The 14,334-nt window shown below is 41.3% G+C and overlaps 1 protein-coding gene across 8 annotated transcripts in view; it reads right to left on the reverse strand.

The window, feature by feature from the left end:
* Positions 1-14,334, reverse strand: part of ATAD2 (ATPase family AAA domain containing 2) — an 80,627-nt gene that overhangs the window by 31,217 nt on the left and 35,076 nt on the right. For all 8 annotated transcript variants that reach the window (XM_039521250.1, XM_039521251.1, XM_039521252.1 and 5 more), the window contains exons 15-18: positions 11,766-11,856; positions 10,888-11,202; positions 3,719-3,845; positions 2,124-2,310 (exon numbers count right to left, since the gene is read on the reverse strand). In XM_039521250.1, coding sequence (XP_039377184.1) covers positions 2,124-2,310; positions 3,719-3,845; positions 10,888-11,202; positions 11,766-11,856 — 720 coding nt within the window. The remainder of the gene's footprint in view (positions 1-2,123; positions 2,311-3,718; positions 3,846-10,887; positions 11,203-11,765; positions 11,857-14,334) is intronic.

The following is a 14,334-nucleotide window of genomic DNA, read 5'->3' on the forward strand; positions in this document are numbered from 1 at the left end:
AAAAACTGTCTCCTACCTTCCTTCTGGAAAGATGAAAAACTGGGAGCAAGAAAAGATGAATCATTTTAAGATGAGAACCTATGCTGCCAGAGATCAGACAGGGAAGATGGATGTCCAGCCCAGTAGTTAGAGGGCTGGCTTGGTCCATGGAATACCTAGGTTCAATTCCCCGGTCTGCCACAAACATCCTGCGTGACCCTGGGCAAGTAACTAGTCTCTCTAGGTCTCAAGTCCCCATCTGTGAAATGAAGGTAACAGTGCTTCCCTACAGAAGTAGATTAAAGATTACAAGGCACTCTGATATTACTCTGATGGGGCCACTTAAGTGAAAAACAGACATAACCACAGATTCAGTCAGCAAAAATCATGGTTTCAGATTTCTGAAAGGGGCAATTTTATAACTATACTAATAGAATGGTTGGGGAACAGCTAAACACAGTCCTACCTGAATAAGCCCCTTAAAATGCAACAGGTGAAATTGCTGACAAGACTTGCTAAATTTTAAGCAAAAAGTCCCCTGAAAACCCACATTTGGAAAAGATAAGAACATGCTGACATTAGGTAGGGCATGGAGTTTTCCATAACTTTCCTAACTCTCATAAGCTAAATAAAGGTTATGTTAACGAATAATTTAGGATGTTACATATGTACTGAACTATGATATTAAAAGATAGAAAATTGCTGAATGGTTTAAAAAAAATAAAGGAAAACAGAAAAGGAAACCCTGTTACTAACCTTCCGTAACTACCATTCTTCAAGATGTATTTCTCATGTTCATTCCAAAGTAGATGTGTGCTTGCCCCAAGCACCGCTGGCCAGAAAGTTTTCCCCTCAGTGATATCTGTCAGGTTGGCTCTGGAGCCTCCTGGGGTTGCATACTCACAGCACTAGTATAAAGGGTCCCACCAACCCTCATCCCCCTCACTTCCTTCTTGTTGGTTAACTCCAATAGAGGGGTGGAGGGAGGGGCTTTTGGAATGGTCATGAGCAACACATCTCGACGAACAGTTATGGAAGGTTAGTAACCGTTTTTTCTTCACATGCTTGTGCATGTCCATTCCAAAGTAGGTGACTCCCAAGAAGCTGTGCAGGTGGAGGGTTCAGAGTTCATTGGCATGCTGATTGTAATACTGCTCGGTCGAAACCCATGTCATCTCTCACCAGCTGGTTGATAGCGTAATGAGATGCAAAGGTGTGGACTGACAACCATGTTTTTGCTCTACAAATGTCCTGTATAGGAACCTGAACTACAAATGCTATTGGAGATACTTGAGACCTTGTGGAATCGCCGCCAGGGCAGGAGGAGCAGGGACCTTCACCAGGTCATAGCATGTGCAGATACAGGAAGTGATCCACGAAGAAATTCTCTAAGCCGAGACTGAAAGGCCTTTCATTTTGTCTGAAAAGGCTACAAAAAGCTGAGTAGACTTCCAAAATGACTTAGTCCCTTTCTATGTAGAAGGCTAGTGCATATCTGACATCCAGTGAGTGGAGTTTCTGTTCCTATCTGTTGGCATGTGGCTTCAGATAGAAAACAGGTAGGAAGATAGTCTGGTTACTATGAAGTTACGAGACTACTTTTGGAAGGAAGGCCAATTGTGGCCACATCCGAACCTTGTTCTTGAAGCAGACTGTATAAGGTGCTTCCGACATAAGGGCTTGGATCTCTGAGATCCTTCTAGCAGAAGTAATAGCCACCAGGAAGGCCACTTTCCAGGATAGTTAGAGCAGAGAACATGTCAGTGGTTTAAATGGAAGACCTTTTAGCCTTGCCAACACCAATCTGAGGTACCAGGGAGGGAGTGGCTGCTGTACCTGGGGGGTGCAATCTCCAGGCCCTTAAGGAAATGACTACAGAGTTTGAGAAAACAGAATGGCCATTTTACCCATGGATGGAAAGCTGAAACTGCTGCCAGATGAACCCTAATAGATGACAATGCTTGGACTTATTTCAAGTGGAGCAAGTAATCTAAAATGAAAGGTAGTGTCAACTGTGTAGGCAAGACCCCTTCTGCACAGACCAGATCAAGAATCTTTTTCACTTTGCCAGGTAAGCTCCAAAACCACTCTGGAAAATAGAATTTATTATTCCTACCAGATTTAAAAAAAAAAATGTATTATACCTGTGCACATGTTTCTTCAGGTGATGTAGTACTGATTCCAAACAGAACCGAGAGATCCAATGTGTACACCGTGAACTTTTCCAAAGCATGTATTACTGCTGGTGCCAAATGAGAGCCCTGTCCAAACCCGGGCTCTCCAACTATCAAGAGCCTTGGTCTGTAAGATGTTGGCTGACGATAAGCACTTCTAAAACAAGAATTGTGAAATCAGGAAGTTTTAAACAATTAAAAAACACAAAACAAAAATATTTCCATCAATGTATGAAAGCATAGGTGTTAGAGTAGAGAGAGAGAGAGAGAGACTACCATAATTTTAGAATACAAACAAATAAATAAATCTGTACTGTCAAGAATTCTGCTTTTCTTACACAAGGCATCAGATATACCAGAAAAAACAAACAAACAGTAAAGCTGCAGTAGTCTAGGTTATGGAATACAGTAAATACATATACTTACATTACTTCTATCACAGATTTGTTTTTATTTCATTCATTCTAATTGTTCAGTCTTTCCCCATAGTTTGGTCGTTAATCTAATAACGTCAGGTCTACATGGGGGTGGGGAGAGAAATCGATCTAAGTTACGCAACTTCAGCTACATGAATAACGTAGCTGAAGTTGACGTACTTAGATCTACTTACCGTTGGGTCTTCACTACGGTAAGTCGACTGCTGCCGCTCCCCCGTCAACTCTGCCTGTGCCTCTCGCCAAGCTGGAGTACAGGAGTCGACGGGAGAGCGCTCGGGGATCGACTTATTGCGTTCAAACTAGATGCAATAAATCGATACCCACTAGATCAATTGCTGCCCGCCAGTCCGGCCGGTAGTGAAGACAGACCCCCACTGTAGTACCGGTCTTTGCAACCATACTATTACAATGCACTTAATGGTTAGAATCTGACATGAAATAGGTGTACATCTTTAAGTTCTGTAAATTAGAACATCTCCACCACCACCACAGTAAAAGGAATTTGGCAGTATCTCTCACTGCAATAACTGGTAGTCCCACCCAAACTAAGACGCCACAAAAATATGACTTTTCAAACAAGTTTTTGATGATTCTCATAATAAATCAGTAAAATTTATTATAATTTAAAAAAAAGATTAGCCTAGCCGTTGTCAAATCAAGTAGCAAATTACATAACAGAAGGGGCGGGGGTGGGGGGAGAACAACAATCTGTTACTTGTATTCCATTGTAACTATGTTCAAATATATAAACTTGGAAACTAAAAGTATAAAGGCATCAAAAATGTCTAAAAGAAAACTACCAATGTGATTCAGAGACCGGCCAAACTTTAGATCTCAATCCTGTAAGGTGCTCTAAAGGGTGAGTGGGATGAATCTCCAAATCTCTGTGCCCCAAGCTTGAGACTCTCCTTGAAGGATTAGGGGCTTTTTCCCCTAAATTTGGTCAGTTCTAATCAGATACTTTAAAACACTTTTATCCGCTTGTTTCTATGTTTATTTCTGGCAAAGACTGGTGCGAGAAAGCAAAACCCTTCCCCCTCCCAAAAAAGGAAACAAAACCCAGAACATCTCCCTTGCACCAAAGGATTCAGCAGCCTAAATCAATTTGAAGATCAAAGAGACAAGTACCTGTTAAAATTAAGGACATTTGCTTTCTGCTTATTAGGTGTTTTCTGGGAAAGTGGATTTTCCAACACTGAAGGCACTTCCTCATCACTATACATTAAGTCACTTTCTAAAATATGACTTGCAACATCTGAAAAACAAAAATTCGTTAACTCTCCTGGGAACTTTGTATCACCCACTTGCAAAGAAAAAAGTTTCATTTACAATTCAATATGATAGTCTGTGGTGGTTTATTCAATACAAAGGCATTTTAGAGGAACAGCCATTAGTCTGGTAGCACGTGTAATTCTGTGGGCAAGTTAATGATAGAAAGAAAGTGAGGTGTCATTTCATTAGTAAAAATCTACAGAAACAATTTCAATGGTGTCGCCCTCTGCAGCATGGCCCAGCTTACAGCTCCAGGTCCTTTGGTTGGTGGTAATGGGTCGAGTTTGGTATCATGCGAAAGCCCTTTCTACATAAACACAATGGTACCAAACATGACAAACCTAGAACTGTATAGATATATATTCAAGAAAATGGTAAAAATAAAAAAATAAAAATCAACATTTTAAAAGGGCTAGCTCAGTGGTTTGAGCATTGGCCTGCTAAACCCAGGGTTGGGAGTTCAATCCCTGAGGGAGCCACCTAGGGATCCGGGGCAAAATCAGTACTTAGTCCTGCTAGTGAAGGCAGGGGGCTGGACTTGATGACCTTTCAGGGTCCCTTCCAGTTCTATGAGATAGGTATATTGCCATATATATTTTATTCTTACAAGCCTGTCAAACATGTAGCCTTCACAAAGTTAAAATGTGGCCCTTGCCTGACAGTACTGTGTTATCAGCTAATGCTCAAAACATACCTGATTATTTTTTTTAGTGTTACAGATTACTATAAATGGAAAGAGTGCTTCAAGTAGGGCAGACAAACGATTAAAAAACTTAATCGCAATTCATCACGCTGTTAATAATAGTATTCTATTTAAATATTTTTGGATGTTTTCTACATTTTCAAATATATTGATTTCAGTTACAACACAATACAAATTGTAACAGTGCTCACTTCATATTTATTTTTATTACAAATATTTGCACTATAAAAACAGTATTTTTCAATTCACCTAATACAAGTACTGTAGTGCAATTTCTTTATCATGAAAGTTGAATTTACAAAATGCAGAATTATGTACAAAAATAGCTGCATTCAAAAATAAAACAATGTAAAACTTTAGCGCCTACAGGTCCACTCAGTCCTATTTCTTGTTCAGCCAATCACTCAGACAAGTTCATTTACATTTGCAGGAGAGCATGCTGCCTGCTTCATGTCACAATGTCACCTGAAAGTGAGAACAGGTGTTCGCATGGCACTGTTGTAGCCAGCGTCGCAAGCTATTTACGTGCCAGATACTCTAAAAAGATTCATATGTCCCTTCTTGCTTCATCCACCATTCTAGAGGACATGCGTTCATGCCAATGACAGGTTCTGCTCGATAGCAATCCAAACCAGTGCAGACTGATGCATGTTCATTTTCATCATTTGAGTCAGATGCCACCAGCAGAAGGCTGATTTTCTTTTTTGGTGGTTCAGGTTCTGTAGTTTCCACGGAGTGTTGCTCTTTAAAGACTTCTAAAAGCATGCTCCACATCTCGTCCCTCTTAGATGTTGGAAGGCACTTCAGATTGTTAAACCTTGGGTCAAGTGATGTAGCTATCTTTAGAAGTCTCACATTGGTACTTTCTTGGCTTTTTGTCATTTTCATCATTTGCAGTGAACACTGCAATGAAAGTGCAAGAACACTGCAGTGAAAGTGTTCTTAAAATCAACAACAGGTGCTGAGTCATCATCTGAGACTACTAGAATATGAAATAGATGGCAGAATGCGGGTAAAACAGAGCTGGAGACGTACAGTTCTCCCCCAAGGAGTTCAGTCACAAATGTAATTAACGCTTTTTTTTTTTTTTAAACGATCATTATCAGCATGGAAGCATGTCCTCTGGAATGGTGGCTGAAGCATGAAGGGGCATACAAGTATTTAGCATATCTGGCACATAAATACCTTGCAATGCCGATTACGAAAGTCCCATGCGAACGCCTATTCTCACTTACTGGTAACATTGTAGATAAGAAGTGGGCAGCATTATCTCCCGTAAATATAAACAAAGTTGTGTGTCTTACTGATTGGCTGAACAAGAAGTAGGAATGAGCGGACTTGTAGGCTCTAAAGTTGTGCATGGTTTTGTTTGAGTGCAGTTGTGTAACAAACAAACTTCTACGTCTGTAAGTTGTATTTTCACCATAAAGAGATTGCACTACAGTACTTGTATGAGGTGAACTGAAAAATACTATTTCCTTTATCAATTTCACGGTGCAGATATTTGTAATGAAAAATATAAAGTGAACAGTGTACACTTTGTATTCTGTGTTGTAACTAAAATCAATATATTTGAAAAAGAAAAACCATCCAAAAATACTTAATAAATAATAGAATGCCAATTGAAACTTAACAGTGTGATTAAAACTGCAATTAATCATGATTAATTTTTTGAGTTAATCACGTAAATTGACGGCAATTAATCGACAGCCATATTTCAAGGTGATTTGCCATCAAGGACAAAAAAAGAAGTGATTCAGTGGTATTGCTTATGATCTTTATTAGGTCAAGAGTTGTGATGCGACACTGGTTAAGACATCAGCATCCAGCCAGAAATTACTGGAATCCACGCACAAATGGTATGCACATAGTTACATAACAATTAATTACAATCCCAAAGAATTTATAACAAAACCCTTGTTTTTGCTTTGGTCTTTATCATTTTCAGGCATCAACAGGGAGATAAAGAATACTGACTGGTAGCTGATTCTTTGGAGAATACCACCAGAGGGGACCTGATTAAAACACAATGCTCATGGCACCTTACATGCTATAAAAAGTGCACCCATAAGCTGAATTTGGCAAGGTTGTAAAGGAAGTACAACTGAACATCATGCCAGGGCAAGTACCAGCTGTGGGCAAGACTCCATTTCTGTGTGTTTTGAGAAGAAAACCTGCTTGTTCTGCAGTAAGCTCGAAGCCCAAAGGCATCCATTAAGCATAGTTTCAACATGTGAGACAGTAAGAAATTGTATGAAGCAGTGACTCAAGTGAGAACATTCCACAGAAAGTATTGTTAAGCATGTGCATTGACCCAAAGACATCCATAAATATGACACTGCATATCACATTGAATGCTACATCAAGACCATACCTAATGTGTTGCATCAAAAAGTAAAAGCAACAGAAAAATACTGATTTTATTACTGCGAACTGTGCAACTCGGAGTTTATAAGTTGTATTTCAGAGGTTCTAATGGATGGGAAAGTGGTAGCAATGTGGAGTACAAGGGTTTCATTTTATCACAAAGACTAATGCACAAGTGCTTAAGTAAAAACAAGACAGGTTTCCAACACATACACAAACACACACATTGGAGGTACATGAATAATCTACAACCACAAGTTGCCATTGGTTTAACAATTAATTCCAAAACCTATAATAAATTCCTTCTGCAGTTTATGCACAGCATTGCTGTAGTCTGTGGAGGACCCAAAGTACTCTGTCTGGAGACTACAATTCCATTGCCATATGGAATTCAATGAAGGGTTGTACATCCCTCTAGACCTCATCAAGGGTAGTTTTATATTCTGTCTTGCAGATTACCTAGACTTCCTTGTAGAAGATACAGCAGATAGCAAAGGTACCCTTCATGCTACTGTTATGGTCTGCAATCAAGAGCATATTATTGGGGATCAGTCCCTCAATTTCTCTCTGAACCAGCAAAGAACCGTTCCTTGACTGACTCACTTTCCTATCAAGGTCCAATAATTCTGAAGCCAAGAAGTCCAGTTTTCAATGAAGCAGTAGCTAAAATCAACTACAGTAGAGCTTTCTACATTCACTAACCTTGTTAACCTTCCCAAAGTTATTGTGAATGTTAGTGGGAGTGCATCCTGCTAACATTCACAATAAAACTTTGTTATTGTGTAGAAATGGGATGCACTCCAGGAGGAAAAAAAATTACTAAGTATGGCTTCAGCTGAAGAGATAGAAGATGTACCCTCAAATGTTCCGGACACCCAGGCCATACCATACTACATTATTTCAGGAGAAAGGTATATTCCACCATGGTCAGCTTTTAACTCAGCAATGCATGAGGTGCCATAGCAAATGACCATGTATGTATCCTGCCAATGATCCTGCTAGCCCCACTGATCACTCGTTCAGTTAACATTCCTTATGCAGATGCAATGCATGAACAAATACAACTGCTACTCCTGGAGAAATTCTGAGCCACTGCACACACACAGAATTCATGTCCCATGCAGAATTCCCCCCCACAAAATACGTCCTGCTGGAGAAGTGCTACAGTTACATCTTTTGCCCACCAGGAGTTGCTGTGGCGCTAGAAAAAGGCAGGAGCAGCCCCAGCTGAGGATAGGGAAGAGAAGAGGCTGCGTTCCTCATAGCATCTTGCCCATGGGGCCAGTCAGGAGGCACAGGACATGGGAGGAATGGACAATGTAGGATACATGGGGTTGTGGGAGGAGAGGGTGAAAAGAGACAGACTGGGTGGGAACACTTCATTCAGTGGCTAAAGAGAAAATACTGGACTGTGAAGAAGTCCACCTCATGTTTGATATGTATGCAGAGGAATCAATTAAAAATATCACTGGAAAGAAGAAGTGACTTCATGGTATTGCATCTGTCCAGTACAGAAATCAATGACTCCATCAACATCTCCAATGTCATAGTGAAGAAGCTAGTGTCTCATACTTGCATGAGGGATGAGTTAATCACAAACCTTGCAAGAAAAATGCTCCAATATATGAAGAATTGCTCAAAAATTTGTCACATGGCATAATGAAGCTGCTGCCTTGTGCTGTTCAGTGGAGTTTCTTTGTTGGTTCCCATGAGGATGCTGACACTAAAATTTTCTTGACTGCCATCAACAGGGCCGGCTCCAGCTTTTCTGCCGCCCCAAGTGGCCAAAAAAAACACGACGAGCGGCGGCACTTCGGCGGCAGCTCAATAGCACCGCTTCTTCGGCAGTGAGTCCTCCCTCTCTTCCTCTTCGGCAGCAGCTCAAAGGGGAAGAGAGGGAAAGAGGGCCCCGCCGCCAAATTCCAGCTTTGCTGGTGCCTGGAGCTGACCCTGCATCAATGCCCAAGAGGTGTGCTACTAAATTCCAGATTTTTGCACAAGGCACAGATGTTCTAGTGCTCTCAGTGCTACCAAAGACTTCTGCAAGATTCTGTTTTTGTGCTGCTGGGGAACGGAATTGCTGTATATCCCTCAGAAATGTGTTCCTAGCACTCTGACCATTGAAAGCCGCTCTTTCAGGATATGACACTACTGGAAGGCTGTCTCTCCTTGCTTACAGACAGCCCCCCAACCTGAAGCAAATACTCACCAGCAACCACACACGACAGAACAAAAACACTAACCCAGGAACCTATCCTTGTAACAAAGCCCGATGCCAGCTCTGTCCACAAATCTATTCAAGTAACATCATCATAGGACCTAATCACATCAGCCATGCCATCAGGGGCATGTTTACCTGCATATCTACCAATGTGATATATGCCATCATGTGCCAGCAATGCCCCTCTGCCATGTCCGGTTTGGCCAATGTACAGTCTCTACACAAAACAATAAGTGGACACAAATCTGACATCAGGAATCATAACATTCAAAAACCAGTAGGAGAACACTTCAACCTCCCTGGCCACTCAGTAACAGACTTAAAGGTGGTACTTTTGCAACAGAAAAGCTTCAAAAACAGACTCCAACGAGAAACTGCTGAACTTGAATTCATATGCAAATTAGACACCATCAACTTAGGCTTGATTAGAGACTGGGAACGCTGAGCCATTACACACATTGAATCTATTTTCCCATGTTAAATATTCTCCCGCCCCTTGTCAAACTATCTGTAATGGGCTATCTTGATTATCACTACAAAAAGTTCTCTCTTAATTAATTAGCCTCTTAAGAGTTGGCAGGACAACTCCCACCTTTTCATGTATGTGTATTATATATCTCCTTACTATATGCTCCATTCTATGCATCCGATGAAGAGGGCTGTAGCCCACAAAAGCGTATGCTCAAATAAAATTTGTTAGTCTCTAAAAGGCACCACAAGAACTCCTGTTCTTTTTGCGGATACAGACTAACATGGCTGCTACTCTGAAACCTAGAATTATAAACAGTTAATGTTAAAAAGTTTTGGGGAGGGACAAAATCCTCATACTTTAGGTTTTGCAACCAATCCCTACCTATTAGGGATTATGAGGAGACTTACTGGGCATCTAGATTATTCTGCATCTGCCTACCGAGGGTTTCTTGCACCTTCTCTGAAGAATCTGGTGATGGCCATTTTTGGAGACAAGCTACTATAGTAGATGAATCACAGGTCTGCTCCAATATAGCAGTTCCCATGTTCTGGGCTTTAGCATTACCACACTGAGATGAATGAGTGTAGTTCACACCTCTCAGATCTATTATTTCATGCTATCTCAGGACAAAAAGGAATACAATTACAGTAGAACCTCAGTTATAAACACCTCAGGAGTGGAGGTTGTTTGTAACGCTGAACAAAACGTTATGGTGGTTCTTTCAAAAGTTTACAACTGAACATTGACTTAATGCTGCTTTGAAACGTTACTACGCATTTTTCTTCTGCAGCTTTCCCTTTATTTGTTTTTAGTAGTTTAAGTTTAAACACAGTTCTGTACTGTATTTGGTTGGATTTTTTTTTTTTGGTCTCTGTTGCTGCCTGATTGTGTATATCCGATTTCAAATGAGGTGTGTGTTTGACTGGTCAGTTCATAACTCTGGTGTTCATAACTCTGAGGTTCTACTGTACACACTATTTTACATATGGGATGTTCTTGTAAATGTAAGGTATGAAGTAAAGCCTAAATTTCTTTCAACAAAATTCTGTGTCTGGGGTAGATTCCAGTGTCACAGAACCATGGAAGGCTCCGCCCTCACAAAAAAACAAAGTTCTACTGCCCAAAAGTATACACGCAAAAAATTGGAAAATGTGAATAGATTTAGTGTGTTAATGTCACAAATTAAAGAAAAGCTTTTACCTTGATAGAAATATGCAAGAATTCAAAATAAATAAAAAAATAATAATAAAGGAGTGTTTTACCTGTCTTTTGTCCTTTTTTTATTCCAAGCTCCACATGTGGAAACACTCTTTGTAGGGCTCCTAAAATTCTGTGAAGTGTTTTTTCAAGCAGTGGTTTCGAAATGGCTGAGAGTGCTTGGCCAGGTGAAGTCACAGCTCTTTGAGAAGCTGGTATAGTCTTCTGCATAGCCACAACAAAATCCTTAGCTGTTATTTTAATAGAAGAGATATCCAACTGCAACTTCTCACTGCTAGTGTATATCTGAGGATAACGTCGTCGCAAAGCACACAAAGCAGCTTCAGAACATATGGACTTAATATCTGCACCACAATATCCTATGAACAAATAAGTGAAATTTAGTTCCCTGTCTCAGACAATCAAAAAAAAAAAATCTAGAAGCAGCATATACAAAGCTAGAGTATGTAACTATCTGACCCAGCAGAAGATGAAGCCTAACAGAAGCAACATGCTCGACCTTCTGGGAAAAAAAAAAAGGAAGGGATATAGGTAAGAAATCCCTCATTCTGCTATCGGCCCAACTACTCTGCCGGTGTTCTTCTCTGCCTGTGCAAAGCCCCACTGAGATAAGTGGGGCCCTGAGCAGATGCATTGCAAGACTGGGTTCTTAGTGGTCTAGATGGACTTCTAAAAGAGAACTGCATCCAGCCCCCTTTGCCAGAAGAATGGTGAAAGTGTGAGTGTTGTTAAAAATAAATGTCTATGTTCATATATATAAAAAAAACCATAACAATTAGTGGATGAAAAATCAAAGAAAAATAAGTATTTTAATTAAATAATTTTAGTATTAAGCTTTTAGATGAAAACTTATTTTTGTGTGCGCTAAACTATAAATTAGTCACTTGTATTCTCTGATAACTCTTTTGGTTCTTAATCTTACCAACACATTTTTCTGCTAACTCTTCAAGAAACGTGTCCAATGGCTTAGGGGTCCAGTCTCTCGTGTGAATCTTGAGAATCTCTTTTCTAGCCTAGAAATAAAGACTTTTTAAACAAAAAGAGCACATCCTGTTTTTCCCCTGTAAAAATCTTTAGTTTAAAAGTAGATGACAATATAATCACCTCTTTTCTTAAAAAGGAAATGTTGATATGTTACTAGAATTTACTTGCCTAAAATAGCGACGGCTGCTTTCAACAAATTTAAGGTTTTAGATACTTCTTAAATTGGACACTTCTTTTCAGGTTTTCCTTTTAACAAGAACAGCCATTGAAAGCTCCCAGGACAAAAAGTGAGCTCTCTCAAGTTTAAGACTAATGATCTTGGAAGAATTCTCTCCACTTCTAGATCAGGTTGGTATTCCTGGGCTGCCCCTCTGCAGCCCTAGTACCCTTTTTGTGGGCCCTTAACTCAGCCTGTGGCTTTGTTAGGCTGCAGCTCCCCAGTTCCCTCTGCTCTTCCACTGCTCCACCCTAGGTACCCTCCTCAGCTTCCCAGGCAGCCAGGCCCTTCTCTCTCTAAGGAGCTAGGGAGAGTGTGTAGTTCCTTCTGGCCCACCACCCTCTTATAAGGGCCAGCTGGGCCCCAATTGCACTGGCTACACCTGTGGCTGCTTTCCCAATCAGTCCAGCTTTTCCCCTGCCACAGCCCTCTCCCAGGAACTGTTTTAAGCCCTTCAGGGCAGGAGCAGGGTAACCACCCCACTAAAGGGTCCCGACCCAGAGTTCTAAAGGAGTGGTGCAGTATCTGGACCACTTGGTCCTCCCCAAGTTACACTGCCTTACGGGTCACTTCCTGCTGGGCTGTGGCTCCTCTGTCTGGGACATGGTCCCAGTCTTAGCAGTACAGTATCAGCACAGTCCACCAGGGAACAATGTCTCCTCCTTTGAGGCCTCTCTTGGGTTCCCAACTGCAAAATGGGGTGAAGAATATGGATCACTGCTTCCACAGTGGCCTTGCTAATGCTGTAGTCACTCTTCCCAACAGTTCCCAGTGTCAGCCTCACTTCCTGGTACAGCCTGTAGCTCTTTCCCCTCCTTGCCTCTGCCCTTTTAAGCTGTCCCTCCAATTGCAGCATGCCTGGCAGCTGCTAAGGAATGTGGTCTTCCTTGCCCAGTACTGCCCCATGCCTTGCTCTAGGTTAGTATGTGGGTCTGTAAACCCCATCATACAGTGAAAGTTGGTTTCAATCTCAAGTGTCATTTACTTTAAAATGAGTTTTACCAATACCGATGTTTGCTCTAAAAGATCTCAACAGACCATTTCCCCAGGAGTTATGCTTTACTAAGACAAAATTCACAAGTTCACAATGCCTTAGAGCCTTAAAGTGGCCCAGACATCTCTGCTCCATAGAATAACCGTGTCACCAGTTCCTTTTAAAAAGGTGGTAACACAGAGAGAAGTAAAAATACAACAAGAGGAAGATATTGTTTCCACATGACTCAACTGGTAGACTTATAGACATGTGCATCAGGGAAGTAGAGGTGAGACTGACATATAATTAGGACAAGAACCTTCAGGCCTTTCATCCTTTTGCAGCATGTGGAGGGAAAAATCTGGATTATAGATCTTTGGACCTAGCCATCTACTTCTACAGTGTCAAGGTATCCCTAAATTTATCATAGTGCAACTCCCATTTCCTTAATTTTTATTTTATATGAAACAGAGAAGACCCTCAGCTTAAAGTTTTTGACATCAAGGAGAAGGACTAGCTATTCTGAGTTATTCATATTTAATATTTCTACTCATACTTTCGATTAAACAGCAGGGGCATTTTCAACAAATGGAACAAAAATTTAAAGCTCTTCATCCCAGCTGAGTCTGAATGTTTCCCACAGCCCAGTTCAAGTACTTAAGAGAACTACCAACAAAAACATCAATCCAATAATGCCCAATAGGTAACCTGATCATATTCTGTGTTGAACCTGAGCTAACCTGCACCTCTTTTCTTGGGTTTCAATAATTTTAGTATGATTAGAAATATGTCACTAGGTACCAGGATTAAAAATAAAAAAAATATATCCTTAATATTTTTAATCCAAGCACTGCCAGTAGGCCTGCAGGTGGTTGCCTGCATGGACATGGAGCCCACGGTACAGTGGAAACAGAAACTCCAGGCCAGGACTGAAAGGACGATGATGAACATTCAGCTGCGGGGTGCTACTGAACCATTCCCGCCGGGGACAGCCCCCACAATACTGGCTGGTGAGTGGGGCCACAACAGCTGAGCTGCAGAGGGTTCTTTGCATGGCTGTTGGGTTGGTGACACCTAGTTCCTGCAGGTGAAAGTCTGTGATCCTGGTGGGACAGAGCAGAGATCCAGGGCCAAGGCTGTCAGGAGGAAGACAAATCCCTAGCTTCAGGGGAGACTACCCCACTGCTGAATGGCTCTGTCCCCAGCCAAGAGCCATTCAGCAGTGGGTGGCCTCCCGCGTGTGGCTGGAAGCTCGTTCTCCTGGCTGGGGTGTCTCTCTTCTGCCACACCAAGACAACAGCCTTTCCTGCACCTTCC

The sequence above is a fragment of the Mauremys reevesii genome, linkage group 2, assembly GCF_016161935.1.
Source record: "Mauremys reevesii isolate NIE-2019 linkage group 2, ASM1616193v1, whole genome shotgun sequence".
NCBI lineage: Eukaryota > Metazoa > Chordata > Testudines > Geoemydidae > Mauremys > Mauremys reevesii.